Source organism: Hemiscyllium ocellatum, chromosome 30, assembly GCF_020745735.1.
Source record: "Hemiscyllium ocellatum isolate sHemOce1 chromosome 30, sHemOce1.pat.X.cur, whole genome shotgun sequence".
Taxonomy (NCBI): Eukaryota; Metazoa; Chordata; class Chondrichthyes; order Orectolobiformes; family Hemiscylliidae; genus Hemiscyllium; species Hemiscyllium ocellatum.
This window is the reverse complement of record NC_083430.1, coordinates 7,407,385-7,428,240: the sequence shown is the minus strand read 5'-3', so window position 1 is coordinate 7,428,240 and position 20,856 is coordinate 7,407,385. Positions and strand designations below refer to the sequence as shown.

The 20,856-nt window shown below is 40.8% G+C and overlaps 1 protein-coding gene across 1 annotated transcript in view; it reads left to right on the top strand.

Annotated features, from left to right (window-relative positions):
* LOC132830132 (adhesion G protein-coupled receptor B2-like) overlaps positions 1-20,856 on the top strand; it is a 500,291-nt gene that overhangs the window by 7,859 nt on the left and 471,576 nt on the right. The window contains exon 2 of the mRNA XM_060847634.1: positions 13,455-13,619. Within this exon, the coding sequence (XP_060703617.1) occupies positions 13,455-13,619 (165 nt within the window). The remainder of the gene's footprint in view (positions 1-13,454; positions 13,620-20,856) is intronic.

Sequence of the window (20,856 nt, the reverse complement as noted above, 5' to 3'; positions counted from 1 at the left end):
AGAGAACACCTCTGAGACACCCGCACCAACCAACCCAACTGCCCTGTGTCTGAACACTTGAACTCCCCCTCCCACTCTGCCAAGGACATGCAGGTCCTTGGCCTCCTCCATCGCCAGACCATGGCAACACGACGCATGGAAGAAGAGTGACTCATCTTCTGCCTAGGAACCCTCCAACCACAAGAGATGAATGCAGGTTTCTCCAGCTTCCTCATTTCCCCTCCCCCCACCTTTTCTCTGTCCCAACCCTCGGACTCAGCACCGCCTTCTTGACCTGCAATCTTCTTCCCAATGTCTCTGCCCCCATCCCCTCTCCTGCCTATCACCCTCACCTTAACCTCCTTCCACCTATTGCATTCCCAACGCCCCTCCCCCAAGTCCCTCTTCCCTACCTTTTATCTTAGCCTGCTTGGCACACCTTCCTCATTCCTGAAGAAGTGCTTATGCCCGAAACGTCTATTCTCCTTCTCCTTTGATGCTGCCTGACCTGCTGCGCTTTTCCAGCAACATGTTTTTAAGCTCTGATCTCCAGCATCTGCAGTCCTCACTTTCTCCTGTTCTGAATCTGACCGACCTTCATCCCCTGAGGGGCATCTTCTTCAAACTTTCTAGTTCTGACCATTCTTTCTCTGCTTCGATCTCAACTCCCCTTCTCTTGCTCCAAATCCCACTACAAGAGAATCCTGAGGAGCCCTGAGTGTAATCTCTTCTCAAATGTGGAGCACACTCCTTTCATAAAATAAAAAGAAATGGAGTAGCAATTTGTGAAAATCCTCAGAAAATACAAGACTGCAGCTGATGAGATCTGCTTGAATGTTTGGACCATAACTGATGCATTGCTGTTTTAGGCAGATCTACATATGAAATCAGGTTCATGAGTGTCAAATTAATTTTAACATGGTAACATACCGTGTTAAGCTTATGGGCAAGGCCAATACTAAACCCAATCTCCCCATCAAAAAACAACTTTATGAAAAGTGATGAAAGAAAGGCCAAGACCTTAATTTTTATACTGAGGCAAGTGGAATGTGCCTTGTTTCAGGTATAATTAGATTGGTCACACTTTAAGCAAACGCACTTTGTTCTTGCCCATACAGTTAAAACGCAAGCAAAAGAAAGAAATGTTTGTATAATTTTAATCTAATTGGAAAATGGAGCGAGTAAAAGTTTATTTAACTACCAAAATATTGTAGTGACATCCCATAAACACAACCTTGCTAAAGACAAAGTCAGTAAAACAGATTGCCTCACGTGCAATTCTGACTGCAGAAATAGATCCAGGTTTTTAGCTGTAACAGAGAGAGAAAGAGACAGCTTCCCCATCCAACTTCAAAGCCCCAACAATCACTGAAAGCTAAATTAAAACCCTAGTTCTGTGGGAGTCTGACTCCATCCATTCATGCTGCTTCTATTGTTCCAACTTTTAACAAAAGACCAAGCCCTCACAAGCTATTTACTTTATTGTCCTTGAATAGGCAGTTTGGTACCTGAACTTAAAAATCCCACAACAAATCAAACCTTTGAAAGCCATAGCGTTATTGCAGTTCAGTCAATAACTAAATGTAAAATAAAGCATACAATTTTGTTCCTGCATGCACCTTCATTAAGTTTTACTTGGAGTGCCATACAGTCCTTTCCACTATAACACAATAGTTACATTTTTATGCAACCTCAAGTTATAGAAAATAGCACAATAAAAATAACAGGGCTTATGGAAAAAATACAGTTGGGACAGACCACCAAAAATATCACTTAAAAAAGAATCAAATATAGTGTGAGCCGAGCACAAATGATAGCACAGTTTAAATAAAAGCGTAACGGTCCTTAAAACCAGCAAACAGCCGCTAATAGCAGCAAAGGCAGGCACATCAGCAGAGTTTTCAGCTCTTTTCTGTAGGTCTTCATAAATTTCTCTCTTTTATGGTGAGAAAGTGGTCCCAGATCACTTTTACATTTGATCTTCTATCCACATACTTAGAAGCTGCTCCATCTCCTCAAGTTCCCTTGGCCATGATCTCTCAGATTTGCTATCACTCAGGCTTGTTCCAGCAATGCAGCTTGCTTTAATTTTTTCCTGCATTGTCTGTAATGGTGCATAACATAGACTCATTTATTTCTGTTGCATGAACAATATCACATGTTCTTTCGTTACTTACAAAGCCCTTTATAGCATCTCGCTTCTCTTCAAATGTTTTAGCCTTTCTTTTATGTTTACCACCTGCAATTTTATCACCAGAATGCCTCTTGTAAACATTCCTGTTACTTTGTCCTCCCATATTTATGGGTAACTCAGCAAAATTTGCAAAATAAAAAGAAAATTATCGGGTACTTCTCAAAATGCACTTCAGGACAAATCACGCGAGTCAACTGAACATGTGATGTTAATGCAGAGACCCTTGGTGTAAATATTGTATTCCTCCATACACCGTGACACTTGGGGATGGAATCGCGTAATAGCCAACAAATGTATGTGAAAGTTTGTGTTTTACAATTAGTATTCACCTATTCCTCAATTGCATTACAGCCAATTCGTGTTGACGAAACAGCAGAATGGACTGTATGCAGTTTTGGTCTCATGATGTAATGGAGAATACAGATTTAGCAGATGAAAGCAATATCTGTTGGTGTTTGTGGTTTGGTCAAATATAGTGGTTAAAATCACTAAGTATGGAAATCATTCAGTACAGAGGCTATTTAATAAATGATGATATGTGGGTGTTCAAATTTCCATCATAATTGGGATAGCAATAGAGACAAAATAATTTTAAAAGAGATAAGTAATAAGATGAGATGTTCTAAAAATGGAGAAAGTACAAGAAGAGTTCAGTCCAAGGTGTGATCTGATGATAAATTCCCTGCTGCCTCTGCAACGCTTTTGATGTGGCATTTGGTGGAAGATGTAGCCAGACATAGATATATTAGTGAACATGAAAGTGTCATTGGCTCTCAGCCAGTTTTCCTGTAAGGTCATGATAATGTAATCAATCACAAGAAGTTCATGGATAACTGGTTTTTGTCCACAATTGAACTAGAATGTTGGAGGGAGATGTGCAGAGTGATAGTTTGAGCTAATTTGCTGACAGAATCCATAATGTCAGCAGTGAGACGGGCAAGTTGGACAAGGATATTGAACTTATTGATTTTGTTGGCACAATGGGCAGGAAGCTTGCCAAAGAATTGAATAGAGCAATGTAGGCTGCTGCTCATAATAAACCAATATCAAATGCTTCACTTTTAAATAAAAGAAATATCATAGAGAAGTGGAAGGAGCGAATTCCGGAGTTTTCATTCTATGCAACAGAAGTTGTAACCTACAATGGTACGGCATTAAAATTGAGCATGAATAAAAGGCTAGACTCAGATGAGTGTAGTCTCTAAGAATGTGGGATTGGAGAGAAAAAGGAACAAGATCATGGAGGGATTTGAAAACAAGCGTGAGAATTTCAAGATCAGGTTGTTTCTTAAGCAGGCACTGTAGATCCTGAACATGAGAGTTGGTAGATCATTGAATTTTCAGAAGAATGAACATAAAAATTAAGAATGGAAATAGATTATTCTGCCTCTCAGTTCTGCTTTGCCATTCAACAAGGACAAGGATGATCTGTTTGTGTTTCAAATTCTGCACTTCCCAAGTAACCTTGATTCCTTCCCTATAAAGAATCTATGTACTCCTGCTTTAAACATACACAATAAGCCTACCTTCACCACCTTCTGAGGCAGAGGGTTCTAAAGTCACACAATCTTCTGAATGCAAAAAATTCATCTCCTTGTATCATCTTCACCTCTTGCCTTCCCACCTTTCTTGTGTTATCCGCAAACCTGGATTACACTCCCTTCCCTCATCCAGGTCCATAAACACATTGTGAATAGTTGTGCCATTAGTATCGACCCCTGTGTGATTCTATTAGTTACAGAATGCCAGATGCACCATTCTTTTCAACTCTCTGTTGTCAATTAGTTAACCAGTCCTCTATTCATGTTAATCTACTAACCCATCATCATGAGCCCTTATTAAGTAGCCTAATATATTATATTTTATCAAATATCTTTTGGAAATTAAAACATAATAGACCTACTGAATCCCCTTTATCCTCCCTATGACCTCCTCAAAGATTTCTAATAAATTTGTCAGGCGCGATTTCCACTTCATGAAACCCTGTTAACTCTGTGTGATTGTATGATGTATATCTAAATGCTGTGCTATTACATCCTTAAAGGTCAACTCTATATTCTTACTCATGACGGATGTTAAGCTTACCAGCCTATAGTTAGCTTTCTCTTTGCATCCTTTCACTTTTAAATAAGTTAGCAGTTTTATTGAACCTCTGGGTCTTTTCCAGCATCTCAGGATTCTTAAAACTTTATGATCAGTACAGTTGGTTCTAACATAACACAATAGTTCAGTTCTTGTGCAATCGTATGGTAACAAGAAAATCACACAATAGCTGCGCCATTTAAACTAATGAGACTGGAATCAGGTTATAGCCAAAACAGATAAAGAAAGTTCATGTTCTGCAAGTAACAGTCTAAATTCTTCAATGGTGTTAAAGCCAATTCACATTGATAAACACGCGTTATTGCAGAACCGACTGCATCTTGACTGTCTCCATAACTACTTCCTTTAACATCCCAGGACAAATCACATCGGATCCAGGGGAGTTATCACCCTTCACCTCCATTTATGTTCCTTGTACTTTTTCCATGCTAATAGTAAATGTGTTTATTTCACTCAAACTGAGTCCTAAATTCAACCATGTTATAGCCACTGTTCCCTCAGGGTTCTTTTACTCTGAGATCATTTATTTTATCTGTCACATTATACATTACCTGATATAGAATAGCCTGATGCCTGTTTTGATCCAGAAAACTATCTCAAATATGCTTTGACTTTTCTATTTTACATGAATATTAAAGTCACCTGTGATTAATGTACTGCCTTTTTTACATGCCCTCATTATCTCAAGGTCTATTTTCTGTCCTATGACTATTAGCTATTAGTAGGGGATCTATAGACTACATCACCAGTGTCATCTTTCCCTTGTTATTAAATAACTCCACCCAAATGAATTATGCATCATTTGAACCCAAATAATTTCTTCTTATTGTACTTATTCTACCTTATACTTTGTGACGATACTATGGGATGCATTTTGTTCTTTTAATAAAGAAAAGTTAAGACGGAGATGGTGAGCAGTCTCTTCTAAGTCAACAAAGTACACAGTTTTTGAGGTCTTGGTTTTTTTTTAAAGTTGGAACAATAGGAGCAGCATGAATGGGTGGAGCCAGACTCCCACAGAACCAGGGTCTTAGTTCAGCTTTCAGTACTTGAAGTTTTGAAGTAGCTGTACATTTCTCCCTTCTACAGCACAGTGCTTTAGTTGTCTCCCTCTACCAGAATTTTTCACCGATATTCTGTCATCCTGGATTGGAGAAACCTTGCCTGTGAGACAATCTATTTTACTGAATTTGCCTTGCCAAGGATTGTTATGCAATGTTTCTGGCGTTGAAACAGTTGCTTTTTATTAGTTAAGTAATCTAATATTCTATTAAGTCTTCCAATAGAGTTAAAATTGTATCTTTTTCATCTTTCTTTTGTTTGTATTTTAAGTATAAGGTAAGAACAAAGTGTGTTTTGCTTAAAGCCGAGTAGTGTAATGTGTTGAATTCCACCTGGAACACGATTTGGAGATGCCGGTGTTGGACTGGGGTGTACAAAGGTAAAAATCACACAACACCAGTTTATAGTCCAATAGGTTTAATTGGGAGCACACTAGCTTTCGGAGCATCGCTCCTTGCTCCAAAAGCTAGTGTGCTTCCAATTAAACCTGTTGGACTATAACCTGGTGTTGTGTGATTTTTAACCTGGAACACAGCATCTTGCAGTTGTGTTTAAATGAGAAAAGTTAGGGTCCAGGGCTATCTCCTTGATATATTCAAAGGGGGTTTGGTCTGGTCCACAACTTTGAAAGCTACCCCATCACACTTCTCCTCTTGCTTGCTCTTTCAAAAATACACATTCCTTGAATATCTAGTTCCCATTTTTGATCTCTTGTAACTTAATCTCTATAGTGGCTATGCGATCATACCAATTAACCAATATTTGTGCTGTTAGCTCATTTATTGTGTTCAGAACATTATGAGCATTTAAGTAAAAGACTTCTATTTTTAACTTTTTACTACTATTCCCCATTTGACCTTATTTGCTGCTGTTGTTTTGTGCTTTTACACTCTGTCCCTTCCTATTCTGCTCTGGTGGGTATCATTATCAAGTAGGTGCACTGCAATACCTCCATATCATCTTTCTTAGTAAAGCTATGTGTCCTCGCTCCTGAACTCTTCCCTACTGAAATTAGTGTAATGTCACCTCTACAGCCATAGTTTGTGTGGGCAATGGTTAAGTTTATGATATTCTGAAGAGTAGTCCTTCAGAACTATCATGTTGTCACATCTGATTGTGGTAGTTTTCCATAAGAAGATAATCAGCCTGATAAACCTAGTGACCATTTACTTCCATGTCATGAACCTCTCTGGATCCTTCCAGGGCTCCGACAGGCATATCCAGGATCTCCAAGTCAATAGTAAAATAAAAGTCAACGAGTGTCATACTGGTTTACTAGTCAGGCAGTAGAGTCAACATTTTTGGCATAAGCCCATCATGAGGATTGTGGAAGGGAAAGGGGTTGACAGATAAATAGGAGGAATGGGGGTGTGGGTGGGGCTGGGGCTGGGAGAGAAGGTAGCTGGGAAAGCAATAGGTGGGGGGTGATTGTGATGGCTCAGTGGGAAGGGTGGAGGAGATAGGTAGGAAGTAAGATGGACAGGTGTTTCAGATCAAGAAGGTGGTGCCGAGATGGAGGGTTGGATCTGGGATGAAGTGGGGCAGGGGAGATATGGAAACTAGTGAAGTCATCATTGATGCTATGTAGTTGAAGAGTCTCAAGGCAGAAGATGTGGTATTCTTAATCCAGATGTTGGATGGCTTGAATTTGGGGCAGAGGAGACCCAGGACTTGCATGTCCTTGGTGAAGTGGGAGGGGGTTTTGAAATGGCCAGCCACAGGGCAGTGAGGTTGTTGGGTGGATGTATGCCAGTGATGTTCCCTGAAATGTTCTGTGAGTTGGTGTTCTGTGTCCCCAATTTAGAGGAGACCATATCAAAAGCAAAGGATACAATAAATGAAATGGGTAGATGTGCAGAAACATTTCTATTGGATGTGAGAAGTTCCTTTGGGGCCTTGGAAGGAGGTGAGGAGGGAGGTGTGGGCACAGGTTTTATACATCTTGCGGGGGTATGAGAGGGTGCTGGATGTGGAGGATGGGTTGGTGTGGGCCTATCAAGGGAGTCACGGAGGGAATGGTCTCTGCGGAACGCAAATAGGGGTCGGGGAGGGAAATATGTGCCTGGTGGTGGAGTCTGATTGCAGGTGGCAGAAATGGTGGAGGATAATGCACTGTATCTGGATATTAATGGTGTGGAAGGTGAGGACCAGAGGAGCTTGGTGAGGATTGTGGGTTCTATCCTTGTTGTGATTGGAAGGATGGGGTTCAAGGGCGGAGGTGCGAGAAAAGCTAATTTCCCTTTCTTTCATTGAATATTGTTTTGTAACCAACAAAGCTAGTTGCTCATCCAAGCTAGTTGTCTTTAATCAGGGAAGTTTACCAGGCTATTTTGGAGTTTACTTTAAGAGACAACCATATACTGTAGATCTGGAGTCAGATGTATGTTAGATCAGGCCAAGAAGACAGATTTCTTTCCTTAAAAGGCATCAGTAGTTAATAGTTCATGAAAAAAAAGTGGAAAAATAAAGTTAATAGCTCTTTATCTAAATGGGATGGGTATCATAAAGAAATAGATGAATTAGTATCTCAAGAAGAGGTAAATTGTTTAGATCTAATCATTGTTACAGAGATATGGCTACAAAGTGACCAAAGATGGAAAATATAGATTCCAGGGTAGACAACACTTCAAAAAGACATGTAGAATGAAATATGAGATGGAATAGTCCAAATAGTAAACAGTGGAATAAGGATGTGTTATGGACCAGGCTAGACCCCCTCAAAATATTTCAAGTAGCCCAGACCCTAAGTAGTTGTTTCAATCAGGTGTACAGTGGATATTCCAGGAGAGATGCAGCTGGTCAAACCACTTAGTTTTAAACAAACTAGAATTTATCTATAAGAGTATGAGTAAAAAATGAGGTCTGCAGATGCTGGAGATCACAGCTGCAAATGTGTTGCTGGTCAAAGCACAGCAGGCCAGGCAGCATCTCAGGAATAGAGAATTCGACGTTTCGAGCATAAGCCCTTCATCAGGAATAAGAGAGAGAGAGCCAAGCAGGCTAAGATAAAAGGTAGGGAGGAGGGACTAGGGGGAGGGGCGATGGAGGTGGGATAGGTGGAAGGAGGTCACGGTGAGGGTGATAGGCCGGAGTGGGGTGGGGGTGGAGAGGTCAGGAAGAGGATTGCAGGTTAGGAGGGCGGTGCTGAGTTGAGGGAACCGACTGAGACAAGGTGGGGGGAGGGGAAATGAGGAAGCTGGAGAAATCTGAATTCATACCTTGTGGTTGGAGGGTTCCCAGGCGGAAGATGAGGCGCTCCTCCTCCAGCCGTCGTGTAGTTGTGTTCTGCTGGTGGAGGAGTCCAAGGACCTGCATGTCCTCGGTGGAGTGGGAGGGGGAGTTAAAGTGTTGAGCCACGGGGTGATTGGGTTGGTTGGTTCGGGCGGCCCGGAGGTGTTCTCTGAAGCGTTCCGCAAGTAAGCGGCCTGTCTCACCAATATAGAGGAGGCCACATCGGGTGCAGCGGATGCAATAGATGATGTGTGTGGAGGTACAGGTGAACTTGTGGCGGATATGGAAGGATCCCTTGGGGCCTTGGAGGGAAGTGAGTGTGGAGGTGTGGGCGCAAGTTTTACATTTCCTGCGGTTGCAGGGGAAGGTGCCGGGGGTGGAGGTTGGGTTGGTGGGGGGTGTGGATCTGACAAGGGAGTCACGAAGGGAGTGGTCCTTGCGGAACGCTGATAGGGGAGGGGAGGGAAATATATCCTTGGTGGTGGGGTCCGTTTGGAGGTGGCGGAAATGGCGGCGGATGATACGTTGTATGCACAGGTTGGTGGGGTGGTAGGTGAGAACCAGTGGGGTTCTGTCTTGGTGGCGGTTGGAGGAGCAGGGCTCAAGGGCGGAGGAGCGGGAAGTGGAGGAGATGCGGTGGAGGGCATCGTCGATCACGTCTGGGGGGAATCTGCGGTCCTTGAAGAAGGAGGCCATCTGGGCTGTGCGGTGTTGGAATTGGTCCTCCTGGGAGCAGATGCAGTGGAGACGAAGGAATTGGGAATATGGGATGGCGTTTTTACAGGGGGCAGGGTGGGAGGAGGTGTAGTCCAGGTAGCTGTGGGAGTCAGTCGGTTTATAATAGATGTCTGTGTTGAGTCGGTCGCCCGAGATAGAAATGGAAAGGTCTAGGAAGGGGAGGGAGGAGTCTGAGACAGTCCAGGTGAATTTCAGGTCGGGATGGAAGGTGTTAGTAAAGTTGATGAACTGTTCAACCTCCTCGTGGGAGCACGAGGCAGCGCCGATACAGTCATCGATGTAGCGGAGGAAAAGGTGGGGGGTGGTGCCAGTGTAGTTGCGGAGCGGAGGAAAAGGTGGGGGGTGGTGTGACTCTATTACCAAATAAAACACAAACAAAAGAGAACAAAATACCAAATAACAATCTATCGGAAAACCCAACAGATTATTCCAACTTAATGATGCTGTTCTCAATACTTGCAACAATTTCCATAAACACACTTTGGCTTAAAAGGTAAAATCAAACACGGGGTCTAACAGAGAAGAAGTCAAAGAGAGGATCAGCTGCTTCTTTGGTTCCAGCAGCTTTTACCAACACTATTGCTAAAAAACCAATCCAGAGAAGGGCTGAGTTAGGAGGACTGGCCACTTCTCTTTCATTGTATAGGTGTTTTTTTTCTTCAAGAACTAGAAAGTATGTTGCCTGAGGCAGTACCTGTAAGCTATAATCAAATTGGCCCTAAAACCTTTCAACTTAAACTTTTCGGAATCTGTGTCTTTTACACCCAGTCTAAAAAAGAAACCAAGACAGCCTAACCTCATTAAAGGAGCAGCTTCATTACACATAATATTAAGAAAGAACCTCATCAAGAAGGTCAGGAAGTAAAAAACAATATGAAGGAATATTAAAGGCCTTAAATGCTGGTGGAAGTAATTAATTTACCTCTAATCATAGCACTGAGCAATAAATAATTGATATCTGTAACAAAGGCAATAAAATTATGGTGGAAGATCTTAATTTACATCAAGATTAGATGAGTCAAATTGGCTACAGAAACCTGCAAGATTAACTTTTGAACACTTTTGTGATAGCTTCCTGGGACCATCTGGAGATGAAGCTGTTTTAGTTTTAGTATGGCTCAGTGAGGCAGGTTTAACTAGTTACATCATAGTAAGCGATCCTGTTGGAAAAAGTAATAATAACACAATTGAAATCAATATTAAGTTTGAGAGCAATTTGAACTTATATCCATGGCTTACAAGGGAAGTTTAGGATTGATAAAGATTAAAAGAAGTTTCTTGCTGAATATTGCCCAGAATAAAGGTAAAACATGAAGTTGACTTAGTCCTACTGGATCATAGGGCTGCTCTCTCATTAGAGAAAAGGCAACCTGAGGGTCACCATGCCTGAGGCAAGGGGAGAGATTGAGAAGGAGTATCCTTCATGATAACCTCAGCTGGTGCAGGAATTGAACCCATGCTGTTGGTGTTGCTGTGTATTGCAAACCAGCCATCCAGTGAACTGAGCTGATCAAATAGTAAGTCTTTACGATTGGCAGAACTTTGCATACCAGGAAAAGGGAATCAGTAAAAATGATATTTTAAAGAAAGGCAAGTTTACCAGGCTATTTTGGAGTTTATTTTACAAGTCAACCACAGTATAGATCTGGAGTCAGATGTATGTTAGATCAGGCCAAGTAGACAGATTTCTTTCCTTAAAAGGCATTAGTAGTTAATAGTCCATGAAATAAAAATGGAAAAAATAAAATTAATGGCTCTTTATCTAAATGGGGTGGGTATCATAAAGAAATAGATGAACTAGTATCTCAAGAAGAGGTAAATTGTTTAGATCTAATCATTATTACAGAGATGTGGCTACAAAGTGACCAAGGAAAAGAAACAGAATGAGAAATTAAAGTAGCCAGGAATGTAAAGACAGTCTTTAAGGCGATTTACATGTATATTAATAAAAGGAGGATATTAGCTAACTTAAAGGCTGGTCTCTTAAAGCAACATTTCTCAAATGTTTCAGAGCATGCACTATGTAAGTAGAGCAGATATCCCATGGACTACCTACTGGTCTCACCCCACCTATTTTCACTTGCCAACACAATAAATCTCATCAGCACACTTTAAGACTCAGTGCCTTAGAGACAGATACAGGAGAAATTATCATGGAGAATACGGAAATTGCAAAGATGCTGAACAAATATTTTCTTTGTCTTTATATGGAGGGGGAGAGAGAGAACAGGGAACCGTAAGCTAGATAACATGATATCAATCATTTGAAAAATGCTGGAATATATTAAGTAAATCTGAGAACAGTTTAAAAAAATGCAATAAAGTCATACAGTCAATGTGGGGTTTTACAAAAAGGAAATTGTGTTTGAGACATTGATGTAATTGATAGAATAGTAATTAAACAAAGTATTTTTGTCTTTCCAAAAGATTTTAAGTAGAGTACAATAAAAAGGTTAATGTGCTTAGAGATTGGAGATCATGGATCAGATTTTCTGAGTAGCAGCAATCTCATGGGGATTGTAATTCTAGCTTTCTGTTTTTTTTAACAAGTCTGTTGATTTCTTTTCAGAGCATGCAAGTATCATAGGAAGGCAAACAATACTCCTTTTTTCACAGGGTAGGGTGATGGGTGGGTGGGGGGATGTTTTTATTTTTATTCATTCATGGAACATATTTGTTGGTAGCTGGGCCATATTGTATTGCCCATTTCTAGTTGCACCCAAGGAGGAAATGGTGAGTTGTCACCTTGAACTATTGCAGTCCATATGATGTAGTTAGACCCATAATGCTGTTCGGGAGGAAATTCTGTCTCAGTGACATTGAACCAATGGTGATGTATTTTCTAGTCAGGATGGTGAGTGGCTTAGAGGGGCTTTGCAGGTAGTGGTGTTCCCATGTATCTACTGTCCTTATCATTCTAATGGGGAGTGATATCAAAGGGTGCTAGGCAAGTAGGGTACCAGTTAAATTTGATGCCAATTTTAAAGGGTCCTATTTGAGGAGAGGAAAAGGTGCCAAGGATTGGACACCTGATGGAAAGAAGGTAGAGTGCCAGCTGGGGAGGTAATAGGGTGCCACAGCTAAGATACAAGATGAGTAAGGGGCAGAGCACCAGATAGGTAGGGTGCCAGATGAGTATGGGGTACCCTCTGTACCTCTGAGCTTTTCATGTACTGCCATTCATTACGCATTCCCTTGTCTTGTTACTTCTTCCAAAGTGCATCACCTCACGCTTAGCAGGGTTCAATTCCATCTGCCACTGATCCACCCATCTGACCAAAACTTATTAGATCATCCATTAATTCTGTCGGCTATTCCCCCACCCCGCCTACATTCTCATATACATTGTTTATATCAACGACAATTAGGGACCCAGCATCCATCCTTGTGGCATGCCACTAGACACTAGCCTCCAATCTCACAAATGACCTTCTACCACTCCTCTCTGTCTAAGCTAATTTTGGATCCAACTTGCCAAGTTATCTGTTCCCTTATGTTCATTTATCAGGTTCCCACGTGGGACCCTGTCAAAGACTTTACAGAAATCCATATAGACTACATCAACCATATTACACTCATCTATACACTTGGTTATCTCCTCAAAAAGAATCCACATAACTCCCCCCTCACAAAGCCATGTTAACTATTCCTGATAAAACTCGAAACAAAAGCAGAACTTGCTGGAGAAACTTAGCAGGACTGGCAGCATCTATGAAGTGGAGCAGAAGTCCAGTGACCCTTCTTCAAAACTGACTCCAGTGTTCTATAGAGTTGAGAAAGCCAGTTGAATAGTGTGGTTGAGAACTGCAGTAATCGGTTCAACACCAGGAAAGAGTAAAAGATTGAAAATGTTAAACAACTACATTAAAAAGATATCACATGTTCCTGGCTTCAGCATAATTTCAAAGCCTTTATATATTAAATTTTGAGAATAATTATAAAAAATTCATATTTTTTTCTGTTTCCTGATTGGAACAGTAACCTTGTATTTCACTTTTTTTTAGTGGAAGTGAATTCACACAAAGAAAAATAATAAACATGGTGGAATGTTTTGTTGAGTGATGATCAACAATAATCTCTCTGAATTATTTTACTAGATTGGTACTGTTACTAGAATACTAACTTTGATTTCTTTTTCTTTTATCAGGAGATCCTGCTGCTGAAGAGTGGTCTCAATGGAGTGTGTGCTCACTCACATGTGGTATGGGTTCGCAGGTTCGAACAAGATCCTGTGTAGCATCCCCCTATGGAACTCTGTGCAGCGGTCCTCTAAGAGAAACACGAGTTTGTAATAATTCAGCTACATGTCCAGGTATCTTTAGTACATAACACAATTTTGATTCATAGCATTGTATGCAGTCTTTGAAGCTAATTTAACTGACCACCAAGATTAGATTTTGCTTGTAACTGCTGTTAGAAATAATAGCAAAGGAAAGCTTAATATGTTGAATTATCATTCCTCTGTTAATTTAGCACAGATGAATGGTAAAATTATTTCAAACTTACCTCACTTGAAGTAAATGTTTGTTACTATTGTAGATAAATTTGTGAACTGAGAATTGTCAAAAGTACAGAGGGCGAAGAAATCTGCACACAAATCACAATTCTTGCAGTGCTCATATTAACCCCTCCCAGGACAGTCAGCATCGATGGGTTTGCTGCCTGTGTCCTCAGGGTGTTTTTCAGTTTTATTACAGAAAATGCAGCATAGACAGTGCAGGCTGAGACCGATATACCTGTCTTTACCTGGGGAATCAAGGTATTTCCTGCCTAGCATTACCAGAAGTAGTGCAATGCAATGAGTGTCTCTTCATTAAATATTCTTTCTTGTCATTGCGAAGAGTTTTTTCGAATCTATAGTCACTAAAGGAGAGCTCTGTTAATGGATAAGCATGGTTAATTAAATTTAGTGTTCTGATTCTAGCTGATTGTACTACAGAACAAATACTAAAATGAATCCTGACTTGAAATATCAAATATTTAATATGCATATGGTTATTGTGGTAATTGATCACTGAAACTGCAGATGCTCTTTCAATAAACCTTTGGCCTGGATATTCTGATAGCCATGGAGTCATTTATCTTGAGTAGTGTGCTGGGACTCTGCTGAGTACCAGATGTAACAGACTATTGGAATTGCCCAGGCAATGAAAATGTTGATGGGTGATTTCCCTGCATCCGGAACCCTCTGATAAATACTCTTAATAAAGAATATTAATTCTATGGTAACTGTTAACAAAAGCGGAACCCTCTGATAAATATTCTTAATAACACATTCAGAGGATTTGGCTTTTGTTAACAGTTACCCTAGAATTTAGATAATTAAAAACTTAGACTAACTCTTAAATGACTATTAAGCTGGCACCCCCAACTTGCTAAACACATCTCAACTACACCTGCCATGCCTCCTTATATGGGTAGGACCCATGACTATGTCCCATGTCCCCCACCTCAACCTGACATGATTATCCTTTCCCTGGGATCCAAACTATCACTCCTCTGCCAGCCCGTGCCAGATTACTATCTATAATAGAAAGAAAAATTAGAAAGATTTTCACATAAAAATCAAAATAAAATTCCCATTTGTTGCCCAATACTATCTGTTGCAGACTCTCAAATCCAGAGAAGTTATCTCGCATCTCAACTCTTTAAGATTCTAATTAAGTGACTCCTTCGAACTTCTTTTCCATGGCATGGACTGTAGAGGCAATGTTATGATTTCTGTGGGCATGAACCTTTCACAGTTCTGAGACCTAACCTTTTTCCAGTTCTAATAACTTGAAGGCTTCTACACAAGCTCTCCTGACTTAGGAACTTCACAGATTAGAAAACATGTACTGAGGTGATTGGTTCCTTTGTACTGACCTATACTCTCATTCTTCTGAATTAAGTTTAAAAAAGGATATATATTATCCTGCTTTGAAGTCAAAACAAAATTACTAACTTTGTCTAATTACTTTGCCTATCATAAATTCACCACTATAAATATCTATTTTATTAACACAACAGGATTTCTCATGTACTTTCCTAACAATGAAGTATACTGGTCACTTTTCCAGACTGTCTTTCTGACTTCTTAGTATCAAACTTCACAGAAGTGATGAAAATCCTTCTACCTCTATTTCAAAGTCCAATTAAGAATATAGGTATATAATACTACTTTCATCACAGTAGTTGTTTGAAGAAACACGGATTTTCTAGGGGTACAGTTCTTCATCACCATTTACATGCGATTTTGTCTTATGTGTCATGCATTTTGATTAAATGTCGACAGCTTGTTGCATAAAATTACTTGCAGACATGATGCTGACATAAAAAAGTTGGCTTAAAAGCAATGCAACCAACTTACTTCATAAAACATAAAAAACATAAGAAATAGGAGTTGGAACAGGGCACTTGAATGCTTAAGCCATCTAACAATTCAAGGCTGACCTTATACTTTAGCAGTAAAAAGTGAGGTCTGCAGATGCTGGAGATCAGAGCTGAAAATGTGTTGCTGGTTAAAGCACAGCAGGTTAAGCAGCATCCAAGGAACAGGAAATTCGATGTTTCGGGCCAGAGCCCTTCTGTTGCTTTAACCAGCAACACATTTTCAGCTCTGATCTCCAGCATCTGCAGACCTCACTTTTTACTCGAAGATTTTAACCTACTGCGAATCCTCTTGCAAGGATGCCTTCCTTGAAGAAGCTCTCTTCCGAAGGGCTCTGGCCCAAAACGTCGAATTTCCTGTTCCTTGGATGCTGCCTAACCTGCTGTGCTTTAACCAGCAACACATTTTCAGCTTATACTTTAGCAAAATGCAACACTCAAATTATGATAGATAGTAAAGTACAATAGGTACAGAAAAAGAATATATTTTTATTAAAAAAAGAATTTTTTTCTTTTGAATATTACAACAAATATAAAACCAAATAATTCAAACCAATATTAAAAAACATACCCACTAATTACATAAATAAATAATAACTCATAACTAAACTAAATAAGAAAATCATAACAATAATAATAATGATAATACCCTTAACACAGCTCAGCAAAACAAAGCAATAGCGCTCAATCATCGAGCAGGTAAGTTTACACACATTCATATGTTCATAGTCCCTCCCCTCTGGATACTAAATCTATTACATAGAATTGCCATGGCTATATAAAGGCTTTATTAGTATGACAGACAAATCTGTACCCAGATAGTCAAAAAAGGGCCACCATGCCTTTTAGAAATTTTCAGTTTTATAGTGCACCATACTCGTAAGGAAGTCCAAGGGTGCAAGTCGTGATCCTGTTGCAAATCAAGATTCTTCTCGCAACCTCCCAGGTATCCTCCCATATTTCAGAAGTGATCTCAATGTCCACCTCCCTCTCCATATCTTAGAGAGCATTTGGTCTCATCTGAGGGACCCTCTCTCAATAGATGATAATCATTGCTAACTGATAATGTATCATTAGCACTCAACATCCTCTTCTCCTTGTCGGACCTATAAGGATCAGTTAAAAGTGCGGTCTCTTTTTGTATGAAATTTCTAATTTGTAAGAAATGAAAGAGGTCGCCAGTGGGCAATTTATATTTCCGAGCCAACTGGTCAAAAGGCATCAGTATGTCTCCTTTGAATAAGCACGATGTGTCCCCTGCTGCCCATAGTTTAAACCCAGACTCCATTATCCCTGGCTGAAAGCCTGGTATACCATTTATGGTTGTCAAAAATGATGCTTTAGCAATATTGCCCTCACCCTGATGAATTGTCCTCCATGCAGTATTGACAGTATTGATGGCTTGGGGCTGTGACCAAACTCCTTAATTGTCCTCTCTTTGTCTAAGAACAGAAGGCTACTAAGGGGGCATCTTGCCTGAGATGCTTCGATGTCCAACCAAAGTGAGTGAGGGATTCCCCCCCCCCCCCCCCCCCCCGCCCCAATCATTTACGTAAGATAACACTGAGCTTAACTGATAGTTTTTGATATCTTGGAGGCCCACTCCTCTCAGTCTGCAAGGCAATTTAGTCAATGTAATTAGGGGCCGTGTGTGATACCAGACAAAAGAACTAAACCAGCCGTTCAGTCTTCTGAATATTTGCTTAGTAAAAAGCAGAGGAAGCATTTGCACAGGATACAACAGGCGGGACAGAATGTTCATTTTAATGAGGGCTATCCAACCTAACCAAGAGATTGGAGGAAGCACCTCCCAACTATGAAGGTCCTACTTGATTCTGTCGAATAAATGGGCAAAGTTGGCTTTAAATAGCTGATCAAAAATGGGAGTAATAAATATATCTAAGTAGAGAAAGCCCTCCTGCAACCATCTAGAGGGGAACCAAGATCCTCCCTCAGGATCAGGCACTCTCGGGAGACCACCCATGTGCATGGCCTCTGACTTCGTAAAATTGATCCTGTAACCCAAGAAACCACCAAATAAATTGATGCATTGCATCTTGTGTGGCACTGAGACTGTTGGGTTTGATAAGAAGACAAGATTATCATCCGCATACAGTACGATATTATATGACTTCGTCCCCACTTGTGGAGCGGCTATATTGCGATCCCTGCGTATTGCTTCCACCAGTGGTTTGATCACTAATATAAAAAGCAATGGTGATAAGGGACAGCCCTGTCAACTGCCCCTACAAATATTAAAATTGCTTGACCGTCCACCATCGGTGAGGACCTCAGCAAGTGGATCAATATACAAAACCTCCACGCACCTGATAAAGGTCTGTCCCAGGCCAAACTGCTTCAAAGTATGAAAATGATATAGCCGCTTGACCCTGTTAAGTGCCTTTTCCACATCTAAGGAGATCACCAATCCCTGTACCAATCACTGTTAACATACCTGGATCATGTTAAGTAATCTCCTGACATTATCCATCGATCTGTGACCTTTTATGAACCCCGTCTTGTCCTCCTTAATGATGGAGGGCAGTATAGTTTCTAGCCTTAATGCCAGAGTCTTGGGCAGGAATTTGAAGTTGACATTCAGGAGCAAAGTGGGTCTATAGGATGCACAGTTCTCTGGGGCTTTCCTTTTTTTTTTAAGGATGAGACACATGTTCGCCTCTTTTAGAGATGGTGGGAGATGGTCTCAACTCTGTGAATCATTAAACATACTAAGCATCGGCTCTGACCATATACTTATAAATTCCTTAAAGAACTCACTGGGTAGCCCATCAGGACCTTGCGTCTTCCCATTATGGAGCTGCTTTACAGCCTCCTGCACCTCTTGCTCTGACAATGGGGCATTGAGGACAGACTCTTGTTAAGGGGTCACTACTGGAAAGTCCAAATTCTTAAAAAGGATTTTTAAGAATCCTAACTCCATCCTAACCCGTCACAGCTTTCAGATTGGTATAATTCAGAGTAAAATTTCTGGATGCTGCATTAATCCTTTTAGAATCGTAGGTCAAATTTCCAGTGTCCTCTCTGAGGTAATGGCCTGGGGGGGGCACTCCTTTTCCTAGCAAGGTACGCTAGGTACTTGTCCGGCTTAGCCCCATGCTCAAACTGCCTTTGACTTGCGAATGTATGCTCCCTCTTGGCTGTCTGTGTGAGCATGAAGTTCAGCGTAGACTGAAGCGCCGTGCTGCTGTGCAGTTTAACCAGCAAGGGCCTGTCAAAATATGCCTTTTCAGCTACTTTCAGAAGCGTCTTGAGTAAGTGTTGCTGCTCACCCATCTGTTGCTTCTTACTGGCTGAATAGGAAATAACCAACCCCTAGCATAGACTTTAGTTGTTTCCAAAAGAATGGATGGACTACTGGCCAAGCCTGAATTAATATCTAAAAAAAGCCCTGAACTCAATAGGAAAGAATTCAAGAAACCTGCTATTCTTGAGGTGCAGTCGCCCATGCCTTGAGCCTAGCACCGAATCCTTACTCTTAACCATTACATACACTGGAGTATGATTGGAAGTAATGATATTGACAGTTGTACATGATGCCACTGAGCCCAGATGTACTGCGTGGGTCACAAAAAGATAAATCCTGGTTTGGCATTTATGTGGATTTGAAAGGAATGTGAAGTCCCTGCCACTAGGGTGAAGGTGCCACCAAATATCTACCAATCCCAATTCAGCACAAAAATCCCTTAATTGTTTATATCACAAAGAAGATATCAGCTGGCCCTTGGGCAGTCTGTCTACTGCAGAGTCTACGAGACAATTGAAACCCCCTCCTACGATGATATGTTGAGATGTAAGGTGAACCAGTCTAGAAAGTGCGTTGAGACAGTAAACATTTAAGATCCCATATTCCTCCCCATGTATCAAAGCTTTTACGATTACCAATCTTCTGTGTGTCTTTAATGCACTCTAATAACTTAAATGGGAGATTCTTCCTCACTAAAATGGCCACCCATTTACTCCTCGAAATGAAAGATGAAAAATAAACCCGGTCATACCCATTCTGTTGCAGCTCCAAATGCTCTGCATCATCCAAGTGTGTTTCTTATAGTAACACAACATTTTCCCTTTCCCTTTTGAGGCCGGAAAGTACCTTCTTCCACTTGATAAGTGAATGACTCCCCTTAATATTCCAGGTACACCACTTAAACACATCCTTTGCCATAACCTTCTATAGCACCATCCAGCCTCCAAACAGGAAGAACCCAAACTACAGATCACTGCAAAAGGATCCACAAAACCCAAAAACTACTCAGACTAAAATAACTACAGTCAACAAATCTACAAAACTTACAAAAACTATGCACATCAAACAAAAAAATTGCCAAAGGCACTGATTGGAGGAATTTACCACCCCCATTCAAAGGGATACCTACACATCCTACAATCCTACTAACCGTCCCAATCACCTTCTGAACTCCTATCAGCTAGTGTCATGCCACATACACTGACCACCCGGTAGAGAAAAAAAAAACACCCAAGAGTAAGGTTAGTACTATAGACGAGTAAACTAAAAATAAATATGTCACCCATCCCTTAACACAACTTGGAAATTAAAGATAACTACTCTATCCATCCCAGACATCATTTCATGTAACTTATTACCAGAAAGGAAATTCCACCAAGCCCTTTTTAAAGAAAAGCAAACCAGAACAGCTCTGTCCTCTGCACTTATTCGGCCATTTGATGTAAGTCAACATGTCCATAAAGTTCTTCGCTTTCTCTGGCAAGTTGAACAAATGTATGGATCCATTATGATTGATCTGAAGCACCGCTGGATATCTTAAAGAATACTGCATCTCAAGCTCTCTCAATCTCCTCCTGACGCCACCATAGGATTTCCTTTTCCAGACCACTGCCGTCTAGAAGTCTTGAAAAAATATGACTCTGGAACTGCCACATACTAACACCCTCGGGTCCCTCCCCTGGACTTTAGTGGCTTCCATGACTTTCTGCTCGTCTTTATGATAATGGAACCTTACCAAGACAGGGCATGGGCGCTGATCTCCATCTGGCTTTCATGCCACAATCCGGTGGACTCTTTCAATTGTTATCTTTTCCTTCTTAACCTCTAAACCAAGGAACTCCAGGAATCACTTCTCGAAGAACTCTACCTTCCCTCCCCTCTAGTATGCCAGCAATGTGCAAGTTCTTTCTTCTGC